Source organism: Primulina tabacum, chromosome 1 (genome assembly GCF_025594145.1).
Source record: "Primulina tabacum isolate GXHZ01 chromosome 1, ASM2559414v2, whole genome shotgun sequence".
Classification (NCBI taxonomy): domain Eukaryota; kingdom Viridiplantae; phylum Streptophyta; class Magnoliopsida; order Lamiales; family Gesneriaceae; genus Primulina; species Primulina tabacum.
The window spans coordinates 53,337,220-53,362,270 of NC_134550.1; the positions used below are offsets into that span (position 1 = coordinate 53,337,220).

At 35.3% G+C, this 25,051-nt stretch overlaps 4 protein-coding genes across 17 annotated transcripts; 3 read left to right on the forward strand and 1 right to left on the reverse strand.

Moving 5' to 3' along the window:
• Positions 1–2,840: 2,840 nt before the first annotated feature.
• Positions 2,841–6,646, forward strand: LOC142549055 (arogenate dehydratase 2-like). Of its 2 annotated transcripts, XM_075657811.1 has the most exons (12): positions 2,841–2,978; positions 3,087–3,325; positions 3,408–3,475; positions 3,811–3,903; positions 4,359–4,559; positions 4,635–4,715; positions 5,180–5,275; positions 5,385–5,462; positions 5,634–5,723; positions 5,819–5,886; positions 6,301–6,382; positions 6,462–6,646. In XM_075657811.1, the coding sequence occupies exons 2-12, from the start codon at positions 3,091–3,093 to the stop codon at positions 6,519–6,521; spliced, it is 1,152 nt and encodes a 383-aa protein (XP_075513926.1). In that variant the 5' UTR covers positions 2,841–2,978; positions 3,087–3,090; the 3' UTR covers positions 6,522–6,646. The 2 variants fall into 2 exon arrangements, with proteins under 2 accessions (XP_075513926.1, XP_075513918.1); XM_075657803.1 differs by having other exon boundaries at positions 2,841–3,325.
• A 1,040-nt stretch (positions 6,647–7,686) lies between these two features.
• On the reverse strand, positions 7,687–10,506 carry LOC142549066 (NEDD8-specific protease 1). 4 transcript variants are annotated; one of them, XM_075657832.1, is made up of 4 exons: positions 10,298–10,506; positions 9,382–9,465; positions 8,809–8,881; positions 7,687–8,708 (listed from the first exon to the last, which is right to left on the reverse strand). In XM_075657832.1, exon 4 carries the CDS (start codon positions 8,684–8,686, stop codon positions 8,015–8,017), a length of 672 nt encoding a protein of 223 aa, XP_075513947.1. In that variant the 5' UTR covers positions 8,687–8,708; positions 8,809–8,881; positions 9,382–9,465; positions 10,298–10,506; the 3' UTR covers positions 7,687–8,014. The 4 variants fall into 4 exon arrangements, with proteins under 4 accessions (XP_075513947.1, XP_075513938.1, XP_075513953.1 ...); XM_075657823.1 differs by lacking the exon at positions 9,382–9,465; XM_075657838.1 differs by lacking the exon at positions 8,809–8,881.
• Positions 10,507–11,408: 902 nt separating this feature from the next.
• LOC142549088 (uncharacterized) lies at positions 11,409–16,349 on the forward strand. Of its 3 annotated transcripts, XM_075657850.1 has the most exons (6): positions 11,410–11,566; positions 11,658–11,770; positions 13,845–14,096; positions 14,344–14,487; positions 15,003–15,692; positions 15,914–16,349. In XM_075657850.1, the coding sequence occupies exons 2-6, from the start codon at positions 11,663–11,665 to the stop codon at positions 16,151–16,153; spliced, it is 1,434 nt and encodes a 477-aa protein (XP_075513965.1). In that variant the 5' UTR covers positions 11,410–11,566; positions 11,658–11,662; the 3' UTR covers positions 16,154–16,349. The 3 variants fall into 3 exon arrangements, with proteins under 3 accessions (XP_075513972.1, XP_075513979.1, XP_075513965.1); XM_075657857.1 differs by having other exon boundaries at positions 11,409–11,770; positions 13,801–14,096; XM_075657864.1 differs by having other exon boundaries at positions 11,409–11,770; positions 13,819–14,096.
• Positions 16,350–16,792: 443 nt separating this feature from the next.
• Positions 16,793–24,675, forward strand: LOC142549105 (uncharacterized). 8 transcript variants are annotated; one of them, XM_075657897.1, is made up of 12 exons: positions 16,793–16,990; positions 17,642–17,845; positions 17,939–18,019; positions 18,110–18,162; positions 18,285–18,366; positions 18,514–18,675; positions 18,891–18,979; positions 19,139–19,411; positions 19,503–21,739; positions 21,823–21,934; positions 23,235–23,315; positions 24,473–24,675. In XM_075657897.1, exons 1-12 carry the CDS (start codon positions 16,954–16,956, stop codon positions 24,533–24,535), a joined length of 3,474 nt encoding a protein of 1,157 aa, XP_075514012.1. In that variant the 5' UTR covers positions 16,793–16,953; the 3' UTR covers positions 24,536–24,675. The 8 variants fall into 8 exon arrangements, with proteins under 8 accessions (XP_075514012.1, XP_075514004.1, XP_075513986.1 ...); XM_075657904.1 differs by adding an exon at positions 17,196–17,286 and having other exon boundaries at positions 16,795–16,990; positions 17,651–17,845; positions 17,939–18,162; XM_075657889.1 differs by having other exon boundaries at positions 17,651–17,845; positions 17,939–18,162.
• Positions 24,676–25,051: the final 376 nt, after the last annotated feature.

Genomic DNA, 25,051 nt, shown 5'->3' on the forward strand with positions numbered 1-25,051 from the left:
TTTGAAATTGTTGTGGCTCAACTTCATTGTGTCTACATTTATAAGAAGTGCGATTAAAACGGTTTCGTTTTAGAAAAATCTTATAAAAATGGTGTACTCGAGTAGTTTAGAGAAAGACTAGGAATTATAAAAGAATAGTAGGATGACCAAAATAAGAGTAGTAGTTTTCATTTGTGAAATAATTTTATTTCAAACAAGAGTAGGGCCCATCGAAAAATTCCAAATCGAAATCTACCTTACACGTGGCAGACATAGGGGGCTCGATTTGGAATAATTGTGACTTACGAGGAAGGAGCTACACTGTCTTAATCAGCACCCATCTTTATCCGTTGGTTGGTAGTGCGTGGGACCCATTTCCCGACAGACAAGTAAAGCATCATGAACCCGATGAGCTTGCAAAATTGTAAGAAAGTTTGAAGAACGGAACGCAATTTAACAGGCCGTCGATATATTTAAGTTTTGATATTTTTTATTAAAGAGAAATTTTTTTTAATTATATTATTTGATTTATGTTATTATAAAATGGGATTTCTAAACTAATCTCAGACGAACTTGTCCATGCAGAGGTCACAATGATGTTTTAAATCCACACCAAGTCACCAACCACGACATATCTTGTAAAAGTAGTTTGTTAAAATTGAGATTTGAAATTAATTAAACTCTAAAAATTAGTTAAAAAAAGAAAAAAAAAATTCAAGTTCATATATACAATATTCAATTAATTAATCAAGTCAATGTGAGATATTTAACACTTCTTTTCACGCTCATTAATGAGTAACTAGAACATGAAGTTTATATTATCAAGTGGTTCATAGGACTGTCTAACACATAATCGTGATTCTGAGTTAAGATTGAGAATTGAATCCAACTCAAACTGAAAAACTAGCTCAAAGAGATGATTGTCTAAGTCTATATAACAACTCTCAAGTAATTAATCCAGATGATTTAGGATATTTAACACACCAATTGCGTTCAAGAACTGGAGCATGAATTTTACATCATCTAATGACTAATAGGACAGTCCAACATATAACGATGAGTTTGAGCTCCAATACATTGTTAAGATTTAGATTTAAACATAACACGATTCAAAAAATAACCCAAGGGTGAAGATTAACCAATTATATATATATATATATATATATATATATAATTTCTAATGACTGAGATATTTAACATTGGTTATGAATTTGACTAACATAATCAACGCTGTGCTTGTGACCCGTCTAAGTGGCCAGTGGCCCAACGTCACATCATGTAACGAAACCAAATATCATATCATCGGAAACATTTGAAAAGTTTTGTCCCTTCTAAATGCATATTGAAAACTCGTCCAATTATATATGCGACAGTATACCATGTTTATAAATAAAACATTAAATTAATACACATACGTATGTGTGTGAAAGATATTTAAAATAGTATTTATGATTGAAATTGGTGGCGGGCGACTGTTTCAAACGGGCCATGTCGTCACACATTGATTCCGTTGAGAATTGCGACACTCCGAGGTATGAGATTGGAATTGCAGGGGACGTTACAAAATAAGAATAATTATTTTATTTAAGCTATTATTTGATGCAGAATATTATATTTCTGCATCGATATATATACATAGTTTTGATATGCTGCATACTTAACGTGCACATTTATGTGAGCATCGATGATGTGATATGCACATATTGGATATGATGAAACATAGAAAAATTACAGAATAATATATACATATTACATTTGTAGAAACGAAAGCAATTAAGTAGTGTATGTGTGTGACGGAATAAGAGAGAAAGAAGGATGATTGATGACGAATGCATAAAATCTTACTTTAGTTTTACCTTTCAGAAAAATATATACACAAGTTTTCAGCAATAGATTTAAAATTTTAAGATGTTTTAGCTCTATTTTTAAAGGATATACAATTTTGAACACTTTCTAATATTATATAGAATCAAAATCATATAAGAGTATATTGACATTTGATCAATAGTTACGAGATTGCTGGACATGGTTTGCCAAGTGTGAGTTACTTGATTAGTGTAATTTGCAGGCTACTACATAAACCCTTGGGTTTATCCAATATACACAAAGGTTAGCGGCTGTGGATTTTAAGGTAAGAATAAAAATAAATATTGAATAGTAATATATACATATTACATTTGTAGAAACGAGAGCAATTAAGTAGTGCCTTTTTCTTGGGCTTTGATCTATGTGTAACATGACAAAATTTGACTTCTATAGTCAAATATTGGGTACGTGAATTTATAATGGACTGGGCTGGTCCAACACATCTGCAATTTGGCTACCTTTTCTTCATTCTTATTTCTGGCCATTGCTCACTAAAATAATTTAATTACAAATTGATATGATTTTGGAACTTGGAAAAACGCAACATGATTGCTAAAATTTGAGTGGTGACAACCTTATCATCCTTCTTAACAAATAAAGAGTGAACATTCTTCGATGGTTGGAGGCCAACATGTTTCATCCATTGTGCAAAGCTCAAATTGCATTATCTCGAGACTTGTTTGAGGTCATGTAAGAAATTGAATAGTCTATTTTTTTGTAATGAAATAAAAACAATTAAAAAACACAAGGCTAAAAAAGGACAAAAATAGAAAAAGAAAATGTGAAATGGAAAAGAAAAAATAAATAGAAATTTGGGGTTAAAGAAAAAGAATAGGTATCTCTTAAGAATGTCTCACGAATTTTTATTTGTGAGACGGGTGAATCCTGCCGATATTTACAATAAAAAATAATACTCTTAACATAAAAAATAATATTTTTCATGGGCGATGAAATCGGATTTCACGAAAGTTTTTGTGCAATTACAGGACAGAATGAAAGAAAAAGGAAAAAAGGTGCCATTTCCAACTTCACCTATTTGGTCGTTCTACTAGTAGCCTCAGTCTAAGTATAGATGCAGGGGTATAATCAGGTTCCTGATTAAACTACCTAGAATCTCCGTGGGGTGGTTTGCAGTTAAGCATGAAAAACTTGGAATTTTCTTTGAGATTTGATTCGTATTTAATGCATTAATGGATGAATAAATATCAATGTATCACGTCTTCGTCACCTTCAAATCGCAGTTCAATGGCGGCCACCGCGTCCCGATCCCTAATCAGCGCTCTCCAATTCAAAAACCAAAACCCTAGTCAGGCTCCCTTTAGCACCGTTAATCTCCCTAAACGGCGTCGTAGAATCTGCCATCACGCATGCAGCACCAGTGACAAAAATAATCAGAAAACCGGAGCAGTTGAGCTGCAAAAGCTCATTGATGACGACCCCTTTGAATTCAATTTCAAAGATTCGCTTCCCTTCCTTCCGCGTATAATTTGTTTGATTTTTATTTTGTTTTATTGCTTGTTGTGGATTATCTTATGAAATTTGTGAAATTCTTGGATTTTTAGGGCCTTTGACGTCCGCGCAATTGACCAATGTTGTAACCGAAGGGTCTCGTCTCCGTGTTGCTTATCAGGTTTTTCCTTATGTTTATCCGGAAAGACTGCTTTTAATTACTTTGCATTGATGCTCGTAGTTATAATGTGTAGGGAAAGGGAGGCCCATTAAGGTGCCATAGCTGAAAACAAATTAATTTGTTTGTGCAATTTTTCTATGAATATAAGTGTCACCGCACATATGACTACTGTCCCTTCGGGACGATACACATGCACATGACTGCTGTCCCTTCGGGCTTTTTATCGTCCTTGCTCGTCCAATATGTGTTTTCGTTGCATTTTGATTTTGTTGATGCGTCCCCATCATTTTACACCGTTAATGTATTTTGAGTGAATTGACTTTTTAATGTCACAGGGAGTTCGAGGTGCGTATAGCGAGTCTGCAGCAGAGAAGGCGTATCCGAATTGTGAAGCAGTTCCATGCGAACAATTTGACACTGCTTTTCAAGTGAGAAATGTGTTGCATTTTGGTTTTTTATGATTGGTGCGAGTCATTCATGTAGTAATTGAATAATTCAACAAACGGCTGTTATCTCAGTGGTTCCCCTTTTGCATCTTTTTCAATTTGTTATCATTGGTGGTGGTGTTTATGGAAGGTTGCCATCTAAAACATAACTCTTCCGCAGTGTCACATGGGCACATATAAAGAATGACGGGGTTGGGGTGGTGTTGGGGGATATGTCAGTTTTGTTTTTTGTAATACAATAATCATTTTTAGCACCCTTCGAAATTTTCAGCATAGATCATACATTTAGTGGTATGGTTTGCTTATAAAGTTGACCCGTTGACCTGGTGGGAATCCTTTTCCCTCAAGTAAAAATGTGTTGTCTTGAATATATTTATATGAAGGAGATGTGGTTCATCTCTATTTCTTTTTTGTGCATCTGGGTCAATATTTTACAGGTTGTTGAAACATGGATCGTTGATAGAGCAGTACTGCCAATAGAAAATTCTTTGGGTGGTAGCATCCATAGGAACTATGACCTTCTTCTTCGACATAGATTGCATATTGTTGGAGAAGTGAAACTTGCAGTTAGGCATTGCTTACTGGCGAACCATGGTGTCAAGGTTGAAGATTTAAAGAGGGTTCTTAGCCATCCACAGGTTCCTCACTTTGGTTAAAACCAATTCTGTTTGTCCTTAAGGCATGCAATCAGCAATTTAACCTTTGACGTTCAGGCACTTGCACAGTGTGAGAACACGTTAACGAAGTTAGGACTGGTGAGAGAAGCTGTGGATGATACTGCTGGTGCAGCTAAGGTAATAGAACGCTGTGTAGAACATATTTATGATATGCAGTATTTCTTGTACCGACTCTCATGCTAGGGTTCTTCATTTTTCATGGATTTTCCTTGCTATAGAGCGAGAGAAATAGCATTGAAAACCAGAGGTCATCAGATTTTTGGTTTGGTAAAATAAGCATAAATAGTAACAGATGTAAATGATAATACAGAAGATAAAGAAGTAAAAGCCTAAACAACTCTCAATGTAAACATAACCTATTTACTTCTTTTTCAACTGAATGAATGAAAGTATTTTCTTTAGTATTTTCCAATCCAAAATCTATGTTTTAAACACAGTATCCAGATATTTGAAGCCTATCTCTTGAATTCCTGACTGTTATTTTAGGTGTCGATGTGACTGAATTCAAGAACTTGTACATCTCATTCAGTTTTAATCATTGGTATTTTAGTCATAGACATAATATATTTTTGAATATTCAGTGCGTTGCTTTCCATAAACTCAAAGATGCTGGGGCAGTTGCTAGCATGACTGCTGCTAAGACCTATGGTTTGAACGTACTGGCTCAAGACATACAGGTCATGTATAAGTTAATTTAGTGTTACGTGATCACTTTTATATGTTCTCCTAGCCATAAACATAAATTACAAATTTGATATATATCATTTGTCCTGTTTTTATTTTCAGGATGATTCTGACAATGTCACTCGATTCCTTATGCTGGCTAGGGAACCTATTATACCAGGCACGGACAAACCTTTCAAGGTTAGCTTTCCTCAAGTATGCAACTGTTGGCAATTACTAAATAAATTATCACTCAAATAAATTATCACTCAATTTCAAATCTATTTTATTGGAAGAGTAAGTTTCCCTTGATTTTCACCCCAGCCCCCTTGCACCTAGTAATTCATTCATCAATAATAATCATTTTATCAGACGAGTATAGTCTTCTCTCTTGAGGAAGGTCCAGGAATGCTTTTTAAAGCACTTGCTGTGTTTGCAATGAGGAATATCAACCTTACCAAGGTGAGTATATTTTATGCTTACTCTTGTTAAGGATATATCCTGTGATTTTTTGTCTGTGGCCCCATTATAAATTGTGTTTTTTCCTGCTGACGTAGATTGAAAGCCGTCCGTTGCAGAAGCAAGCTTTGCAGACAACAGATGATAATACGATAGTATTTCCCAAGTAAATGCAGAAAATTCCGAATTATAGTAGATAAAATCTCTATATATTTTTATTATGTCATATGAATATCTAACTGTATCATATCCTTGTATCGTGAGCACCTGCCTTAATTTATTTCAAGAAGTAGATTGATTCTCATGTTTTTCTTGTGACCTGGCAAATGCTGGTTCTCGAGTGATACTTTCATTAGTTTGATATCATTTTTAGCACCACAGGAATTATCTAGAAAGTGGAAAGTTAGAGTAAATCGATGATATAAATGATTCGATAGTTTTATCTTTGGATATATCAGTGGAAATGCCAATGTTATTTCAGTCACCAATATTGTCTTATCAAAGCTCCTGACATCCTTGTGCACTTTCAACCTTTCAAATGCTTTGCTGAAATATCCCTAATATTTATATATCTGAACAGATATTTCCCATATCTTTTCTACATCGATTTTGAAGCATCCATGGCTGATAACCGAGCACAGAATGCCCTTGGTCATCTAAAGGTGTTGTATGGTCTATTGTAAGGTCCTGCATGAAATAACTATTTCTTTGTCTGAATGCCGTAACAGATCACTTTTGCAGGAGTTTGCAACATTTTTGAGGGTGCTTGGGAGTTACCCTGCAGACTCTAGCTTTCATTGAGCAAACATAACCCTGTAAGCACAAATATTCTGAAGGGTTGTACTAACAGAATCGACTACTGAGCTTCAGCAGAGCAGGAAGTTGCACACTTAGCATCGATTGGAAGTTCATCAGCAAGTTTTTTTTTTAAAAGAAAAAACTTTGAAGTTATTACACAATTGTGCAATAAACCCATTTTTTCACATTATTCCATTTTTCTTCGTATTTACACCTGTTAATATGAAAAGTCCCATAATCCTCTTCGGTTCTATATTTTTGTAAATGAAGTGGGGCGCCCAGTTGTTTGACATGACTGATGCACCATAGAAGCGGACTGGTTGGACGAGTGACCACGAGCCTCTTTATTATATGAAACTAAAATATTGCATCATTTCTATTGAAATAAGCCAGTCTCTGTGTGGCTGTATGTGACATTCTAACGTAAAAAATATCTTTAGAATTTCAGAATGCAACGCATGTAGACTTCTTACAACAACTATCAATAAGAATAGATGATTTACGCGAGGACATGGAGTCAATTTTATGACTGGAATTTGGTGGGGTGCGTCATGCCATGACAATAGTAGTGCAGTGCAATACGGGGCGATACTGGAGATCCCCAAGCAGCAGGCTACTGTTGATGAACTCTTCCCATTCGAAAATAAATTTAATATTATGTCAGCTAAAGGACTCACACCTCAGATATTACAAACTTGTAAGCAATATGCTACATGGGATCTTACCCAAGAGGCCGAGAAAGGAAATCATGGAACATTCCATTAGCACGTCGTAACTAAATTGCTTGGCCGTTTTTTATCTTCACCAGATGTGGGATAACATGTTGGCAACGTATTCTAACAATCCATAAGCACCTTGTTACTACATTGCTACAGCTGCTTAAATTTGACATAGAACCCAAGTAAACTAAACACTGGTGCTACTCAACACCAGCGCATTTGACCAGTTTTTAGAACAAAAGGTAGCATTGCCAACGTTGCTCTATCTCTACACACAAGAGGGTTTAACGTGTTGATGGATTCGAATTGTATGTCGAAGCTCTTGTCCAACATGAGCAGGCACAAGTCAAATTCAAATAAGGATCTAGCAGCTCGAACTCTATTTGACATTATATTTTTATAATTTAAATTACCAAAATAGTAAATTGCATATCTTCACAATTCATTTGTTAACACCTTCTAAATCATTTTAGTCATTTCAACTTTATACACGACAATAAGGATAGAAATCTAACACAGATACAATGTTGCATTAACTGTACAATTCGAGCTTGCAGGGCCGAATTGTATGTACATTCACACCTCAAAACGGCAATACATATTTCCTTCGATGATGCAGAAAAGAAAAACAGACCTGAAACCTGCAATGCTGTGCTAATCTTGTTCATAACAATACTTGATCAACAAATCTGCAATGCATCAATTCTTATGTCTGCCCCAGTTCCCAGATTTCAATAGAATCTACTTAACCATTAGACTCTCAGATTTCAATAGAATCTACTTAACCATTAGACTCTGCACAAGTTCTAAGATTTCATTACGCATCTTAGAAACAAGAAAAGGCGTAATCTGCTCCTTAACAGCAGAGAACCACAAATCCTTCACATGCTTAGGTCGTTCATCACTACCATACCAACGACAGATTTCTCTGGCAATGGCTGCAACATATAGGCCACAATCATAACCATTCACTTGCCTAGGTGTAAAGGAGCAGTCAACATACCTAGCATCAGATGACATACAATAGATTACTGCTCTAAAAACCCTATTGGCGTGTGTGTTATTGATGCCTCCGCTGCTATCATGATGTACAAAAATGTTCTCGTTTCTCTCGAATGCAAGCAAGCTCCAATGACTCCCACCTTCTGCAATGGTTACATCAGTATTATCATTGATGGGGAAGAGTATCAGCTGCTTTCTGGAAAAATAAAGGGGTTCTACAAAATCTTTGAGGCTTGCGATGTCTGGACACTCTTTTATCCAGAAAGTGATAGAGGGTGGAACAAGAAGGACATCTTCAAAATGGTAGCAGGATGTGAGATAGCTGAAATAGAATTCAATGATGCGGTCATTGAGAAAGTAAGGACCACTTAGAATGTCAAGATCAGATCGCCTCAACACGACGTCATTGTAGCTTAGAATTTTTTCATCAACATTTGCGTTCTCCATGTTTGAGAAGATGATCGAGCACCTGGAAATTTTATTAGAAAATAAAAATCATGATCGTGAAGAATTGCATAGTTTAAAAAAAAGATTAAAAAATAGGATCTTAGCCTTCATAGGTATCTCACCAGATTTTGTACAAAGTAAAACATGGAAAAAAATATGCAGATGAAGCAGGCGAGAGTCCAGTTGTTTATTCAACTAGAGAAGAGGGCAGGACAGTTTCTAAGCACAGTTTGAAGGTATATAAAGCATGATTCTAAAACATCCAGTCTGTACAATGCTAACTGGGTAAGAGAGGAAATTACTATAAAATTTATAAATCAATAATTGATGCCACTGAGATACGAAAGTTGAACTCAATGTTTCTGCACGTATACTTGAAGTGTGCCTTCCCCAGTATAATTGATCATGATTCGTTCAAAGTTTTAAATGGTCCACCGCATAATTTTGACTCAATAGACTAATGACATGAATTTGATTTATCGATACAAATTTTATTCAAGCTTTGGATTGAATTTCATTAATTTTCATCGCATAGTTTTTATCATTCTAACATATGGCTGAAATTTCTGAAATCCAACGACAAATACATAGGCCAAACAATCTAATATACTATTATCACAATAACATCAATCATGACAGCAAAAGATCAAAATAGTCGGAAGTTTTGAATCCAAAGCTGAAATAAAGTAACTCACAAATTTCAGGATCCATTAAAATTCCTCTTCTATGATCCAAGCTCATGAAATCAATAGACTTAGAGCTGATTGTAATTAATCTTTCTGATTCAGATGAAAGAATAGAATGTCATTTGTTAGCGGATGGTTTATTGGGAAATTGAGATTAGTTAAAGAGAGAGCCTTTAGATCTTTTAGCGAAATTTGAGGGTAGTTAAATAAAACCTCTATATCTTTTTGCAAAATGCTTTTTTTCTTCAAGAGTCCTTTCAAAGATTACTACTAAAGATGAACTCAAATTTTACAAATAAAACACACGTGACGCGATATATAGACAAGGATCTTTTATTTGAAAAATAAGCAAATGGATAATTAGTAAACTAGAGTCCAACAAACTAACGCCTCAGAGGATCAAGTAAGTTAGAGTCCTAAGCATGAAGCAACTAGCTAGAGTCCTTATTCTTTAGCCTTGCATATTTCATGACTGAAACATTAGTCCTTCGGGGTCTTTCCAGCATGTAGATGGTCACGATTGTGTCCCATCACAGCATTCATTTCCACCGAACTGGCCCCAAACGCAGCCATATAAATGAATTTCGTTAAATCAAATTAAAAGAACTAAATTCCCCTCTACTTCCCGATTCCATCGCTCTCCTCATCACCAAGCTCAGCACTAAGAAGAAAACTGATTCCACACCCAAATTTAACTGTAGTTTAATAGTGAAAAAGGAGAGCAGTAATTTCTCCATCAGCATACAATAATTCAACGGCACAAAACATTTAACAGCCGCTGAAGCATTTCATCAAGCATATAATGTAGTGATATCACACATTGATTTACTCATAATTCAGAAACTTCAAATCAAAATAAAAACGATTGATTTCATGATTTTCGTTTCAAAAAAGTGATTCAAGAATTCGTAGAAGATAAAAAAACCTCCAAGATCCAGTCCCCGGCTTATCTTGTGGAGTGAGGAATCCAGCAACAGTTGGGTATCGTGGCAAAAGCAAAAGGAGCTCGCTGCTTCCAAGTGGCACCGCTGGATTATGTGATCTAACAGCTATTTGGTGATGGAGCAAAGTAAAAAAATGAACCTTCCACCGATTTCAGTTTTTGAAACTACTGCGAATATATATAATGAATAATGTAAAGGCGCAGCCAATATCGCTAGATTTCATCGTTACAGCATCAGATTTTGTATTTAATATATAGTAAAATTTTGGTAAATTGAATTTTTGTATTAAATTTTTTTATACTGTATAAATTGATGTATAAATATCGATGTACATATATCACTAATATATAATATATTTTCTTTCGGAAAAGAAAAAAAAGCTGCAATCGTATCATAATAAATTTAATTTATGAATGAAAGTAATTTTTTATAACAAGGATTTTAATATAATAATGAACTACTACAGTAACTAAGTTTAATTCATAAGATAAAATTTTGCAAATAATAAATTAAAAAGCAGGTCTTTTGTGAGACGGTCTCACGAATCTTTATTTGTTAGACGGGAGACGAGTCAACTCTATCGATATTCACAATAAAAGTAATACTCATAACATAAAAAGTAATACTTTTTCATGGATGATTCAAATAAGATATATGTCTCACACAATATGATTTAATTTATATATTATAAAAAATGAAGAAAAAGCAGAAATTAATGTTTGAAAACAAAAATGAAAAACTAAAATCACAAATAAATAGTTTTTGATAAATAAATAATTTTATTAATAATATTTTATCATAATCATTTTTGGAAAATCACAATCACTATTTGACTTATTTTTAATTTTAATTAAATTAAGTAAAAACTAACAGAAAATTTATAGTGTAAAAATAGATAAAAGTGAGTTTTTTAATCCAAATACTAATAATCTTTTTTTTTTTTTAAATCGCAAACATTCCTTGTAACTCTCAAAATTTTTAAATGCAGTGTTGGGCTTGAGTGTTGAAAGCCCAAAGAAGACGGCCCAGATTCGTGGGATTATCCATGTTCAAAACGGTTTCCAAATGCTTTTTAAAGCTAAATTAGTCACACAGAATGGGGGATCATCTTATACAGTGCAGTAAATCTTCTTATGTGGTGGCATGCTTTCTGCTTCTTCGACAAATGCCACGCGCTCCGGACAAAATTCCCTTGTCCTTTTCACTATTCATCTCAATTCTGTCGTCCCTCTACTGTGCGTAGCAAATAGGTAACACAGAGAACCCAAAATGATATCTTTCTTCGGTTTTCTCTTGTTCTTGTTCTTGTTTTTTTTTCCGGCTCTGTTATGTGAATTTCAGGTGATATGGCTGGAGTATACAAGAATTCCGAAAATGGGTTGCTCGAATTCTTTAAAAGAGAGCTGAGTATATTCCCTCCCAGGGTTTTCCCGCGCCGCATCTCGGCCTCACAGGTGCTTCCCTCTAATCTGAAGTGTTTGTGCGGTGTTGGGAACATTTGTTTGATGAAATACTTTGCGCGCGGGTGTTTGTGTGTTGAATTCCTCCATTTGCTGCTTTTCACGATTGGTTTTTCATTTTTTTTATCTGGGTATGACGCTTTTGTTCTTCGGTTGTGGTCAATTAATAGGTTTTTATTTATTGTATGAAAATGATTGTTCTTAGAGTGTTCAATGTTGGTTTTGAATAGATGCACCAAGTTGTAAAGTTTGATATTGTATTTTATTAAAACTGATTGAGTAGGCTGACTGGGGTATTTTCTGAATTCTTGATGCTCTTGAGATTGTATTCCTTGCTCCTTCTCTACCAGACAAAGGCCAATTTTCCTACCTTCTGAACAAGCAAAACTTAGACATTACCTTATATATATATATATATGCATGTAACATTAGGCTTTATCAGCGAAGTAGTTATCATTATGTTAATATCGAGCTAGAAGAGTTTTACATGGCAATTTATATGATGTTTTTCTTTAACGAGCAAGATCGATTGGTTCCCGTGCCAATTTTTAACTTTTTTGATCGACCATATTTTACATATTTTTTGCCAATCATAGATTGATAGATTGAGGGCTTTGGAAACAATACGCGGATTCTAATCTTACGAATTATTTTGAATGGCACTAATGACGGACATATTTATTAAGCCAGAGATTTTTGGTTCTACATTTAGAAGGAAATTCATCAATTATAGTCGATCTCTTTTCACAAGTGATGTCTTGCTGCATTAGTGGGATTTGTTATTTAATTTGAACAGTTAATTTTTCCATTGATTGTAAAATCACAGTGAAAGCATGAGCATCAAGGATTTCAACATTTAAGTTAATTAGAGTGGTTAGTGTGTTAAGCTCTCTTGAGGTTTACAAATATCATCCTAGATGATTCCTAATATAATGCCACTGATTAATTTTCAGACAGAGCGATTTTACCTGGAACAATCCCTCTCTATATAATCAATCGAAATAAATCATTGACATTTTGTTAAATTGATACATCACTTTGGCCCTTGGTATCATATCACTGAGCGATTAATTGTATGTTACTGATTCACTGTTGACAAGTGTAAATAAATGATTGACTTGGTAATACGTCGTGCATTACCCCTTTGCACAATCACCTTATCTGAAAATTTCTCAACGGCGGTCATGAACTTTTGCATTCTATTTTTCTCATTTGATTTTTTCAATGATAAGTCACTGGAATGAAAAAAATCCTTATACTGTAATTATTTGGAGTTTGCTAGATGAATCCTTGTATTCCCCATGACTCCATTAGGCGACATGTAGCCAAAATAAACCTCATGTAGTAAAGCATATCCTTGTCACTCTAGTTGAGGCAGTCTCTGCCTTTTGTTTTCTTTGGCTCTAATGTTGTCGATTTCCGTGATTGAAGAGATCTAACACCTGTCTTGCACAAAAAATTTATTTGTTTCAATGTTTTTTTGCTGCTACATATTGAGATCCAGTTAGGTCGTGTTGTTCTATAGCAGTCCTTGCGAATTTTCTTTTGAACCTCATGTGTTTTCTCTTTACTATTTCTCCCAGAAGCTTTCCTCTATTTCATGCAGCAGGCTTAACTTTTAGATAGTCATATCTCTAAGGATTAAACCTAAAGAAGTAAATGCTTACTTGAACAAAAGGATAAAAGTACCAAAGGGGACATGCTTGGTTTAATTTATTTCAAATAATCACGTGATATGTGATTGTACCAAGATGCTAGTCTTGAGCGGCTACTGAAGTTCTACAAGACAGCTGCACGAGATTGCATTATTGTGACAAAATTTTCTGCATGTCCATCTTTAAGATTAGATGTCTGACATCATTTAATATCTTTGTTGCATTTGTTGTATTGTCTTGTGATAACAGCATGATATTTTCATACTTTTCATTGTTTTTCATTTTTAATCAATATCTTCCTGACTGAGCAAACGCCTTCCCATTGTTAGAATCTCGAATTTTGAAATCTTGATATCTTTTATGCTTCAGAGAGTGAATAATGCAAAGAGAGTCTTTTTCCTTTCTTCACACAGACCCTCATCGAGAAGATCGATTTGTATGGCAAACTAACTGGCCATCGTGGATGTGTAAATACAATTGATTTCAACTCTACTGGTGAGCTACTTGTGTCCGGTTCTGATGATAGACAGGTAATGCTCTGGGACTGGGCGAAGAGAAAATTGAAATTTTCATTTCCATCTGGCCATATGGACAACATATTCCAGGCCAGAATCATGCCATTCAGTGATGATCGCCAAATTGTAACTTCATCTGCTGATTGCCAGGTAATGTTGTTATTTAAAGTGTCTGGATTTGAATTCTAAACATATAAACTTATGATAAATGTCGGAATTTCCCGAAAACCTCAGCCATTTCATAAATAGTAGATTAATGTCAAATATTGAGCCCACTCTACACCTGTGCATATCGCCTTTTAATGATCCCGGTAATAATAAATTATGCTTCACTGTCTTCGGTATAATGATCAGTATTCCTTACTATATACAACGCATATTTGGCTTTTTGATGCAGGTAATGCTCAGCCAGTTGTTGGAGAATGGTTCAGTGGAAACACGAAGATTATCAAAACACCAGGGTCGTGTTCACAAGCTTGCTATTGAACCAGGAAGCCCTTATATATTTTATAGCTGTGGTGAGGATGCCTTTGTCCGACATGTAAGCTTTCTAATTTTTAATCTTGTTCAAAAAAAATTCTTTTGGAAGAATTTTATTCTCAATTTCATTACAGTTGAGCCGGGAGATTTTTAGTATCCGATCATTAACTCTAGCCGTGTATTTATTCTTCTGTGGTCGATGTATGTTTTAAAATGTGGGCAAAATTTCCCAATTTACAATGTTTGGTCAATAATAACTAAAAAATTGATCATCATATAATGGTAGGAATGCAGTTTAAATCTTCTTTTAGAAAATTACATCACAACCCCCAATTTATTATTGTTTTACCATAAATTTTAACATGAAATATTTTTATCATCAATTTTAACCGTGATGTTGTTACCCAGATATAATGTTGAATTATTCTTGTAAAAAATCTATGAGTTGGTAGATCTTTCTGAAAATATCATCAACTTGATGTGAAAATGACTAAATCTCACCCCCATGATTACATGACCAAAATTGTCTTTGCTTTCAATTCTGTATCATTCAATGCTCTTTATTTCTTTTTTCAGTATGATCTAAGAAGCAATTCCTCTACCAAGCTTTTCTACTGCTCCAGTTTTGCAGAAAACATTCTGAATTCGTATGGTCCTATTGGGCTGAATGCCATTGTTATCGACCCAAGAAATCCTAATTACTTAGCTGTAGGAGGTGCTGATGCTTATGCACGTGTTTACGACATCAGAAAATACCAAGTCAGCACCAGGACCGAAGCTGGAAGTCCCGTCAACTCCTTTTGTGGCCACCACCTTATTCAGAAGGATGATGTTCATATTACAGCTTTAGCTTACTCAAACACAAGTGAACTACTTGTCTCGTACAATGACGAGCTCATATATTTGTTTCAAAAAAACATGGGTTTTGGTCAGAACCCTATGCCTTCAGCATCTGATAGCTTTCAAGGATTAGGTGATGCACAGGTTTATTCTGGTCATAGAAACTCACAAACCGTCAAGGGGGTGAATTTCTTCGGCCCCGATGATGATTATGTCGTGAGTGGATCGGATTGCGGTCATTTGTTTATCTGGAAGAAGAAGGGTGGTCAACTTGTTCGTTTGATGTCTGGTGATCGACATATTCTAAATCAACTCGAACCTCATCCTCAAACCCCGGTTCTTGCTACTTGTGGAATAGAAAAGAACATAAAGATTTGGGCTCCTTCTTCAAATGCTATTAGCCCTCTGCCTGATAATGTTGACGAGGTAATACATAACACCAAGACTTTCACCTCCCACCCCACCCCACCCCACCCCACCCCACCCATCCTATTTTCTGCTATTTTTGTTGGGCAATTTGCTGAATTGTCATGTGTCGATGCCAATGTGATGCAGCGATCGAAATATGACACTCTTGTCGTCAATGCTTTTAAAATGGATCTACCCCTAAATCAGATCCTGATTATTTATTTTGTATGCATGGATAGATAATGGAGGCGAATAGGCGAGGCCGTGAGAACAATTCACGGGTGACACTCACTCCAGATGTGCTCATGCGTGTTTTGCGTGCGCATAGGAGGCAAGCGCAGGTGTATATTGAAAGAAGCCATAACCGAGGGGATAATGAAAGTGATGAAGATGACCCTATGGAACCGTTGGATTTAGGGTATCCAGGCGATGATTCTTCCAATGAAGGTGGGAATTCCAGGGAATGCAACATCAGCTAGTCTCATACACGCCCAGGACTTGCCAAATAGACTATCAAGGAAAATGAATTTGTAAAGTAGTTTGGAGTTTCTTGGTGGGTGCTGTCACCTTCCAATGTATGTCAACTAAATTTCAGTATCACAGAATAAGAATATATATTGAGTGAGTAGTTTTATACACATCCGACATCTTATTAATAATCTTTGTACTCAATAACTGTGACTTTTTTCATATTTAATTTCTAGAAAAGTATTAAAAATAATCATAATTAAGTAATTAGTAAAAAATATAAAAGTGAGGAAAAAATATATATAACGCTTTTTTAATTAAATTTGCTAGCATCTCGGTGAGAGATTTGGTGGATGCTCATCTATTGATTAAAAAGAAAAATCTATGTGAGATTATCTTAATTTTGTGAAACAAATATTTTATTTGGGTCGAAAAAATATTATTTTTTATGTCAAAAATATTATTTTTTATTGTATTTATGAAACATGGTTGACCCATCTCAACATGTGAAATCGTTTAAAAAAAAAATACTTTTAATCAATACGAATATATAGATGAAGATTGCACATGACCTTTGGATAATCCAATCTAGAGAATGACCGACGGAATGATGGCGCTCTTTGTACATTAAGAATAAGTCGCGTTTTTCTATATTAAAGCGCTTTCACCTGTTACATTCCCGCTCACATCCGTTTAAAAAACACCAATTATAAATGGAACTCCGATTTGTGCTTTCAGATCGGGTAATAACGAATCCAATTAGACCCTCATTTTCATCTTCAGATCCAATTTGCATGGAAAGAGGGAAACAATGCCTTTCGAATTGAAGAATCGCACGTCATCCGGCAGTCAGTTTTCATTTTCTTATCCCTCTACTGTGTTCTTTCGTGATTCCGAAGCGTTTTACATTTGAACAATTTTTTAGGGTTCGATAGGCTAAGGAGATGCAAATATTTCTATCAATTATGGTTTCAATATCCTGCCTCCGTATTTTTTGTCTGTACTCGTGGTTTATGCACATGCATGTGAACTGATTTGAGTTGGACTCACCAGATTGTGAGAACCACGGTAGAGAGTTTGGGAGAAAATTCGCAACATATGGAAGAGTCAAGACATTGAATTTCTCTAATACGGGATATGAAATGTTATGTGAATGTATTTCTATGTACGAATATTTTAAATTTTTGCTCATACTGTGTTTTTATCTACGTCAAGGACTATACAGTCATCTATTCCAGATAAAATTTAGCTTTTGGTATTAGCATTTGAACTAATAACTAATCATTTAGTAACACAAAAAACTCTTTCGTTTTCAGTCCCAATCGGAGATGGGCCTGAACCAAGCAGTGGTTAAAAATTGACGCCTTTAGTATTTATATCAATGGTTGATTTTATTGATTCCATCTTAAATTAATACTGCTGTAAAAATACCAATTGGCGAAATAAAAACTGGAAGAAAATACGATGGTGAAACTATTTCCTACTCTCTTTACTGCTAGAATCTTCAGAAATTGTTGCCGGTTTAGCAAGCCCAAGTCCTGCATCTAATGAAGGTAGCTGCTGCAAAGAGAACATCAATATAAACAAATCTGAAACCTCGAAGCTTAATATGGAGCCATTGCAGATGAAAAGGAAAAAAAGGGGAGGGGGTTATAATTTACGGAAGAGCCTGGCATGGGATAGAGCTTTCTTCACTGAACAAGGTGACCATGTTTCTCTGTTTGTTGTTGAATTGACTGTTATGAACTTGTAATATTCACTGGAAGCTGGAATTTAAAGTTTACTGATCCCGTCAGGTGTTTTGGATCCTCTAGAACTCTCAATGATTACTGGTGCATCTCGTAGAGAATTGCCGGTCATTGATGAAGGCGCTCCAGGTGGTTCTCAGCCCACTACCGAACCTTTAGATCTGCAACAACTTGAAAATTATCAGTTAAAAGTACTTAAAAATGAAGGTTTGAGTGAAGAGAGAATAAGAGATTGCTTTTCAGCAAAGGCCCATTCATCTTCCTCTAAACTTGTAATATCAACTTCCATGGTTTTTTTTTCTCTGAACCTATATTTCCTTGATCACAGTCCCTTTCTGTTGAAGAGTGTAGACTATATTTGGCTAATTATATTCTAACGCATCTGAACTTTCAGGCTTCACACAAAGTTTCAACTCGTTTTGGCCGCAAATCTGTGTCCAGATATGGTGAATCTCCTCATCCTGTACCTTCATCATATCCTTATCTTTTTTTAAATACATAAAATTTTAAGTACTTTTATATATTGAAGTGTGGATCGGATCTGAGTATGTTTTAGATCTGTCTTGGTTTGTTATCATTTTTAATTGGTAGTTTGAAAATATACGATCCTTAACTATATAATACATTAAAAAGGCCAGCAACTGTGAATGCTGGGAAAGCTGCAGCCAAGGGATTAAAGCTGCCAAAGGTTCCTGGTTCAGTGACACGCTTTAGTTCAATTCGTGCAACTAAGAGTTCCACGCTCAGAGTGAACCATCTGAAGCACAACCAGATTACTCAACCAGGTAGCTGTTAAGTGATAGTTTAATCATTCCCAGCTGAATTGTTCTCTCTCATCTTAAAATAGTTAGGATCAAGTGAATATTTATCGCTCTTTCTGGTAATATTTATTGTTTTGAACTATTGGTCCCTTAGTAATATCATGCTGTTGAGATAATTTTTCCAGATAGCATCATATTTGCAATAATCTCTGCAGTTTTAAACATCTAAATGAATGCAGGATCAAAGATATCCTTGAAAAGTCACAAGAACAAAACTGCAACAAAACATAGTTCTTCGCAACCAACTTGCCATCCAGAACTAAATTCCGTAAGAACCTAACTGCTTCTTACAGCTCTGTGATTCTGACTAGTTATATCCAACTCATTGAGCCAGTTTACTTCGTTGGACCTTTCACCACTTGTGACGGTGATGAGTATGTATCATATCTTACATTAATTGTTTACATGTTAATTTGAGATTTCACAGGGTACCTCATCAGTCAATAGATATTCGTCAGCCAATACAAGTCTACCACTGGGTGACAATGCTTGTAGTTCTGGTTCAAAAAACATTGCAGCTAATGTTAATCCATCCAGCATGCTGCATTCATCTGAGAGTCGAGATCAATTAGCAACTTTTTCTGCTTCCTTCTCTCAAATTGCTCAAAGTAGTGGAAGGATTACACATCTTTCCCAGAATCAAAATATGAAACCGTCAGGTTTGCGAATGCCATCACCATCATTATCTTTCTTTTGTCAGGTAACTCAATTTTGATTCATTAAGTAGATTTTTATAAGTTGAATACAGGACTCCACATTTCTAATATTTCAAGGATCTGATTCTGGTGCAGCCTAAATCTTCTGCGTCGAACAGGTTGTCTTCAAGAGATGCAGACATTGATGCTTGTGGGTCTCAAAAATCTGGAAATTCAAGGTTGGGAGACAAAATGATTAGAATTCCGGAAATTGTTGATAACATCACAGAGAGCATAAAGAGCAATAGCACATCCATATGCCACAGATCGCGACGTTTTATGCCATCCACTGCCGATGTTTTAGGTGATGCTTTGAATATTGAAAAAATGTGTGATACTCTCGTGGAAAATTATAAGTCTATTGATGGACAAACTGATTATCTTTTCGACGAAAAAGGAAACAACAGAACTATATCTCTGGAGAATGTGGATTTCCTGAAGGTTGATTATGAAATTCGGCCACAAATTGACAATTGTGAACTGGAGATAAATGATGAGAATTTTCAGGTGGCTAACCACAGTTGTACAGTTGAAAGTCTATCACGTGGAAGTGGACGGAGAAATCTAGAAACGACTGCAGATGATAACAATGAGATCCACAAATCTGATGCAAAAAAGGCTGTTGATGAACCATGTCAAGAACAAATTACATTTGATGTTTCCACCACAAATTCTGATGCCGATTTTGGAACACATCTTGAAGATGAAACTTATTACAAAGGGCAAAAATCTAAAATGATGCAAGGGGGCTGTAAAGATACCTGTAAGCCCGATTGTTGTAAGCCATTTATGGCACTGATTGATGAGCTTGAGTATCCTCCCATTGAGATTGATAAGAGATGTGTTGAGACAATGGAAAGAGCTATTGAGATTGTTGGATTGTCGGGATTACAGAGGTCTAGCTGTGATGAAGGGGCAACCTCTGAAGCTTTGAATCACAGACCAACCAATGTCAGAAGCTCAGATTTTGGGTCTGACTGTCAGGATGAAAAAGCTGATTCTATAGATGTAATAGATGATAAATTACAAGCTGGAGAGGCTCATATTCAGGACACTATATTTGCATTACCTATTCCAGATTCCAAGAATAAGGTCAATCTTGTTCCCGAGTTTGGTGATGACATCAAAGAGAGTGGAAAAGCTTCGTTGATTCAAGATGATTGTCTTAGAGTTGAACTGGACTCACCAATAACTGATGAATATCATACAAGTTATGGATTGTTTTCTGAGAAGCGAACATATTTTCGAAAGTTTCAACAAGAAGAAATTGTTGAGACACATCCATCAGTTGGCCTGGACAGAAATGATAGAAACAAACTAAATGAAACTAATATGGACAGCCATCAAACTCTGGTTGAAAAGCATGATTGCAATTCTGATAAAGCTGAAGTGATCGAACAATCACTTACAGATGCGGAGGTAGATTTTGTTGGCAATTCCCCAATATCAATCCACAAAACTTCCAATCTGGATGGTATATATGTGTGTAAAGCTAGCTACTTTGAAGTTGACATTCCTTCTAGGGAAACAATGCAATCAGAGGTTTCTGCTAATGGGTCAGGGGATGATGGCAATTATTTGAGGAATGGTAAATCAGAAAAAGTTTTGTTGCTTGATCCTGCGAATGGAAACATGTCAGAGGTTCTTTATCTGGACAATGGGACCACGGATATAGAACTTTGCAGTTCATTTCCTAAAACCAATGATCATGAAGTTTCCAAAAATATGTATAATGAGGTGACAAAGCCAATGCCATTGATAAAAGATGATTGTCAAATTAATCGGGAAGGTTCCAGTTTGTCACCACAAGAAGGTGGATTTGACATAGATAACCAGAGAAATATCTCAGATTCAAGGAATATGCTTGCACAGCCACCAGAGACGAATAAATTAAATGAATGCTGCATTGAACGTTGGGAGCATTTGGAATTGCCAAAATTTCAAAGTGAAGAGGAAAAAATATTATGTACTAATGATGGATTGCATATAAAAAATCGTTTGCAAAATCAAAGAACTGCTTCTGATGAGTCCCTTGAAGATGATTCATTGGGCAGTATATTTGCGACTGTTTCTGGGTCAAATGTCATGCATTTCGATGCTGTGAAAAACACCAGTATTTCTGCTAAAGAATTATCCTTAAAATCTGAATGTTGCAATGTTTCTAATGGAACTGGTGGTCGGTCATCTTTTGTGGATGCAATAACAGATCCTGCAAGCATCGAACCTTTTTCAGATGACAATACCATTGATTTTCACCAAGAAACTATTAATTCTATTCATGAATTACGTCCTAACTCAGACCATGATAAGGCTAAATCTGCATTAGCAACAAAGTAAGCATTAATAGCCAATTCTTTTCTTTATTAAATTCGTCTTCTTTGCACAATTAAATGTTTTCACCGTGTCTCTTTCACAGCAACAATAAATATGGGGTTGGACATAATGGAAAAAGTCATCCGTGTATTCTTTCGCCAAGTACTATTGCATTTTCTGATGAATGGTTGGCTGCCATTGAAGCAGCAGGAGAGGTAAGTTCATGCCGTCATTTGTTTTTCAAACATTTCTATATACATAAAGTAGATGCATTTTGTCTCCAAAATGTTATCAACTTTTCCTTCCGCTGGAGAAATGGTTTTAGATGCAATTTTTTATTTACAATTGTGCTAAATTGCTTTACAATCTTGTCTACCATATCCATGAGAGTTTTTTTAATAATGATCCAGTTTTCGTTTTTAAGAGATAAAATCCATGTTACATCTTAACCGTTGGGTGCCGTTTTCAGTTTGTCTTTTTAGATCCTTTTGTACAACTCCTGTTTCCTACACGAATACACAGTTTATTTATAATGTATGATTTATCTTATACTTGTTTGTAGCAGCTCCTTTTTCCTTTCTAGTTTTGTTCTCTTCTTATCATTGAATGTTTAACTCTACCGCCTGGCTTTGGCGAGGACTGTATTAAGTAAATAACAAAAAAAGGTTATGCTGACTTTTCAAGAAACGAAAATAAACCAAATTTCTTTTGTTGCATGGAGCCTTGGAGGGAGTATGTTATTGTCTAAAGGATACTATTATCGGACTCATTCTAAGTCGATGTAAGTTATCATCTGCATATACTGGGCCAGAATTATCAAGTTCTGCTTTCTTCTTTATCATTGAGATAATCCATTCGCTAAGCCTCATTGACAATTAAAAACAATTGTTGTTTCATAAGTGTAATGGACACGTTTCATTTCTACAAAGCTGGCTGGTTGTTAAGCAGGCCATCAAAACTTGAGGCCCCAATAGTCAATAACACGTGCGGTCAAAATTATGCTTGTAGATGGGTATGAAGTTTTTGGCAGACTTAGTCGGTCACACTAGATATCGGGGTTATAGGATGCCAAAATATTCATGTTTGTTTTATTTACCATGCTTATTCACTCCGTGGCAATTTTGCACATTCTTAATGGGGAGCTCCTTGCCTTTGGGGCTTCTTTTGCTTTTACATTCTTATTGTTCACTAAATTTGTGGTCTATGTCTATCTGATTGGTTTAAAGCATTTTTTTCACCTGCTTGCTTTATTTATATATTTTCCTGAAATCTAAGTTAGATTTTTAAGTCAATGGACTATGTTCTTTGGAATGGCATATGAAAATATGAACATAAACAGAATACACTTGTATAGGTTTTAATTACTAACTCATCAAATATATTATCACAAGACACTTGAGCAATGCCAGTGGTCAATTTAAGTTTGCTAAAAAATTGTACTGATGCTCCTTTGATATGCATTTCTCTTCATTCATGAGGGACATTATCAATTGACTAAAATGGAAATTTCTACAGCAAATCCTTACCAAGAAGGGCGGGGCTGTACAAAATTCACCCCCCGATAAACTTCTTCCTGAGCCAAGCCCATGGTCTCCGGTATGCTTGAACTTTATCTTCTCAGTTTTGAATGTGTATATCATGTTGTGCTACTTAATATATGCTGCTTCTGTAGATGTAAAAGGAATAAAAAAACTTGTCATATATCAGATCATAATTTGGAAGTTAGCTCTCTTTCTTTTGCTCATCACTTTATCTCTCTTGGTGAGTGTAGTAGATTAGGAAATTTAGATGATGAACGCCTATTATCGATCTGAAACCTTATGTTAGGGTGTTAAAAAAAGAAAGAAAAGATGTGCTAATCTTTTTTCCTACAGTTTCCCTTTCCTCTTTACTCTCTGAACTAAAAGGTTTATCATATTTGTTCGTCAAATTTGCTTTGCTTACCGTGCAAATCTAATGCACATTGATTTTTTTATCAACCTAGTTTGGCAAATCATGGATCAGCTCAGAGCTTTCTTCCATGTATTACGTTTGTATGGTAGATTGCCTTTCTTTCTTGGCTCAGTGTTCTGATATATTCTTGTCACACTTTTTAGAAAAGGTTTCAACACTCTATCTTAGAACCACAGTTTTTCCATCTGCCTCTCCTAATCTATCTTGCTTTCCCTTTGCCTCTTCTATCAGGGGCAGTATGCATGGCCTCCTTTTCTATCTGAGAGTCTCCACTCAAGCAACACAACTATGATAGAATGTCTTATTTTTGCAGTTCTTTTCTCAAGTTTGATATTAATGCCCAAAATAATTATTAGTTTGCAATAGCCTTACTGCTTATTTTCCAAGGCTATTATATTCCCATTATTTTTTTAAAAACTTAAAAGTGAGTGGCGAACCTTCCTCCTGCTACAGTTAATGTTGCCAAAAACTTTATCATAATCGGATCAGATATTGTTCTGGCTTCTCAGTTATATAATTAGTTGTGCTTCTGCTTGATTCCCTTTTATCTTTACTTGTGCCCCTGCGTAGCTGGGCTAGTTGTGAAATTTATTTGTTTAAAACCAAAAAGCACTACTCAAGTTTAGCTTGTTTGGGACGACATCTGTAAAGGAACGCTCTTTAGCGATGGGAGAGTTCTCCTTGTACAAGTAAAGAAGATGGCGAAAATGAAATACATAGCAATTGCTTGTGTGACTTGGCCTCAACATGCCATCATCTTGTTTTTCCATAATATAGAATCATCTTCTTTGGACTTTCAGGTCAAAAAGAACAATCAGATCGGACCATTTGACTGCACAAAATTCAGCAACAATCTGCACTGACCCTAAACAATCAACTATGAACATCCTTGTTCTTCATTGTAACTACTGTTCTAATCTAGACTGACTTAGTAGGGCAGTTAATTACGACCAACATATGCTACCTTATAAAGAATAATAAATATTTCTATTCTTTTGTTCAATTATTATCAATAATGCTTGATTCCACTATTAAATTCAAAGGATATATGTGCAATATCTTGTTGCTTTGTGATCTCGGTTAGTGCTCAATGTGAGTGTTCTATTTTGTTATGTTCATGGACATTACTTTTTTTTGTAATTTTAAAAAAAATATGGAAAACATTAAGTTAATATAAAAATATACTGCCAAGATTAATTTGATCTAATATAAATTTGTTTTTTCTATTTTCAATTCGGCCCAGTGCTACTTCAATCTCCTTTAGTAGTGCACTGCTTTTTTCAAGTGGAAACTAGCGCGACACCATCCGTAGGCCTCAATTATCTCACAGTGATATCTTACGTGTATATACATCAATCTGTTCACCTTTGTATCCTTGC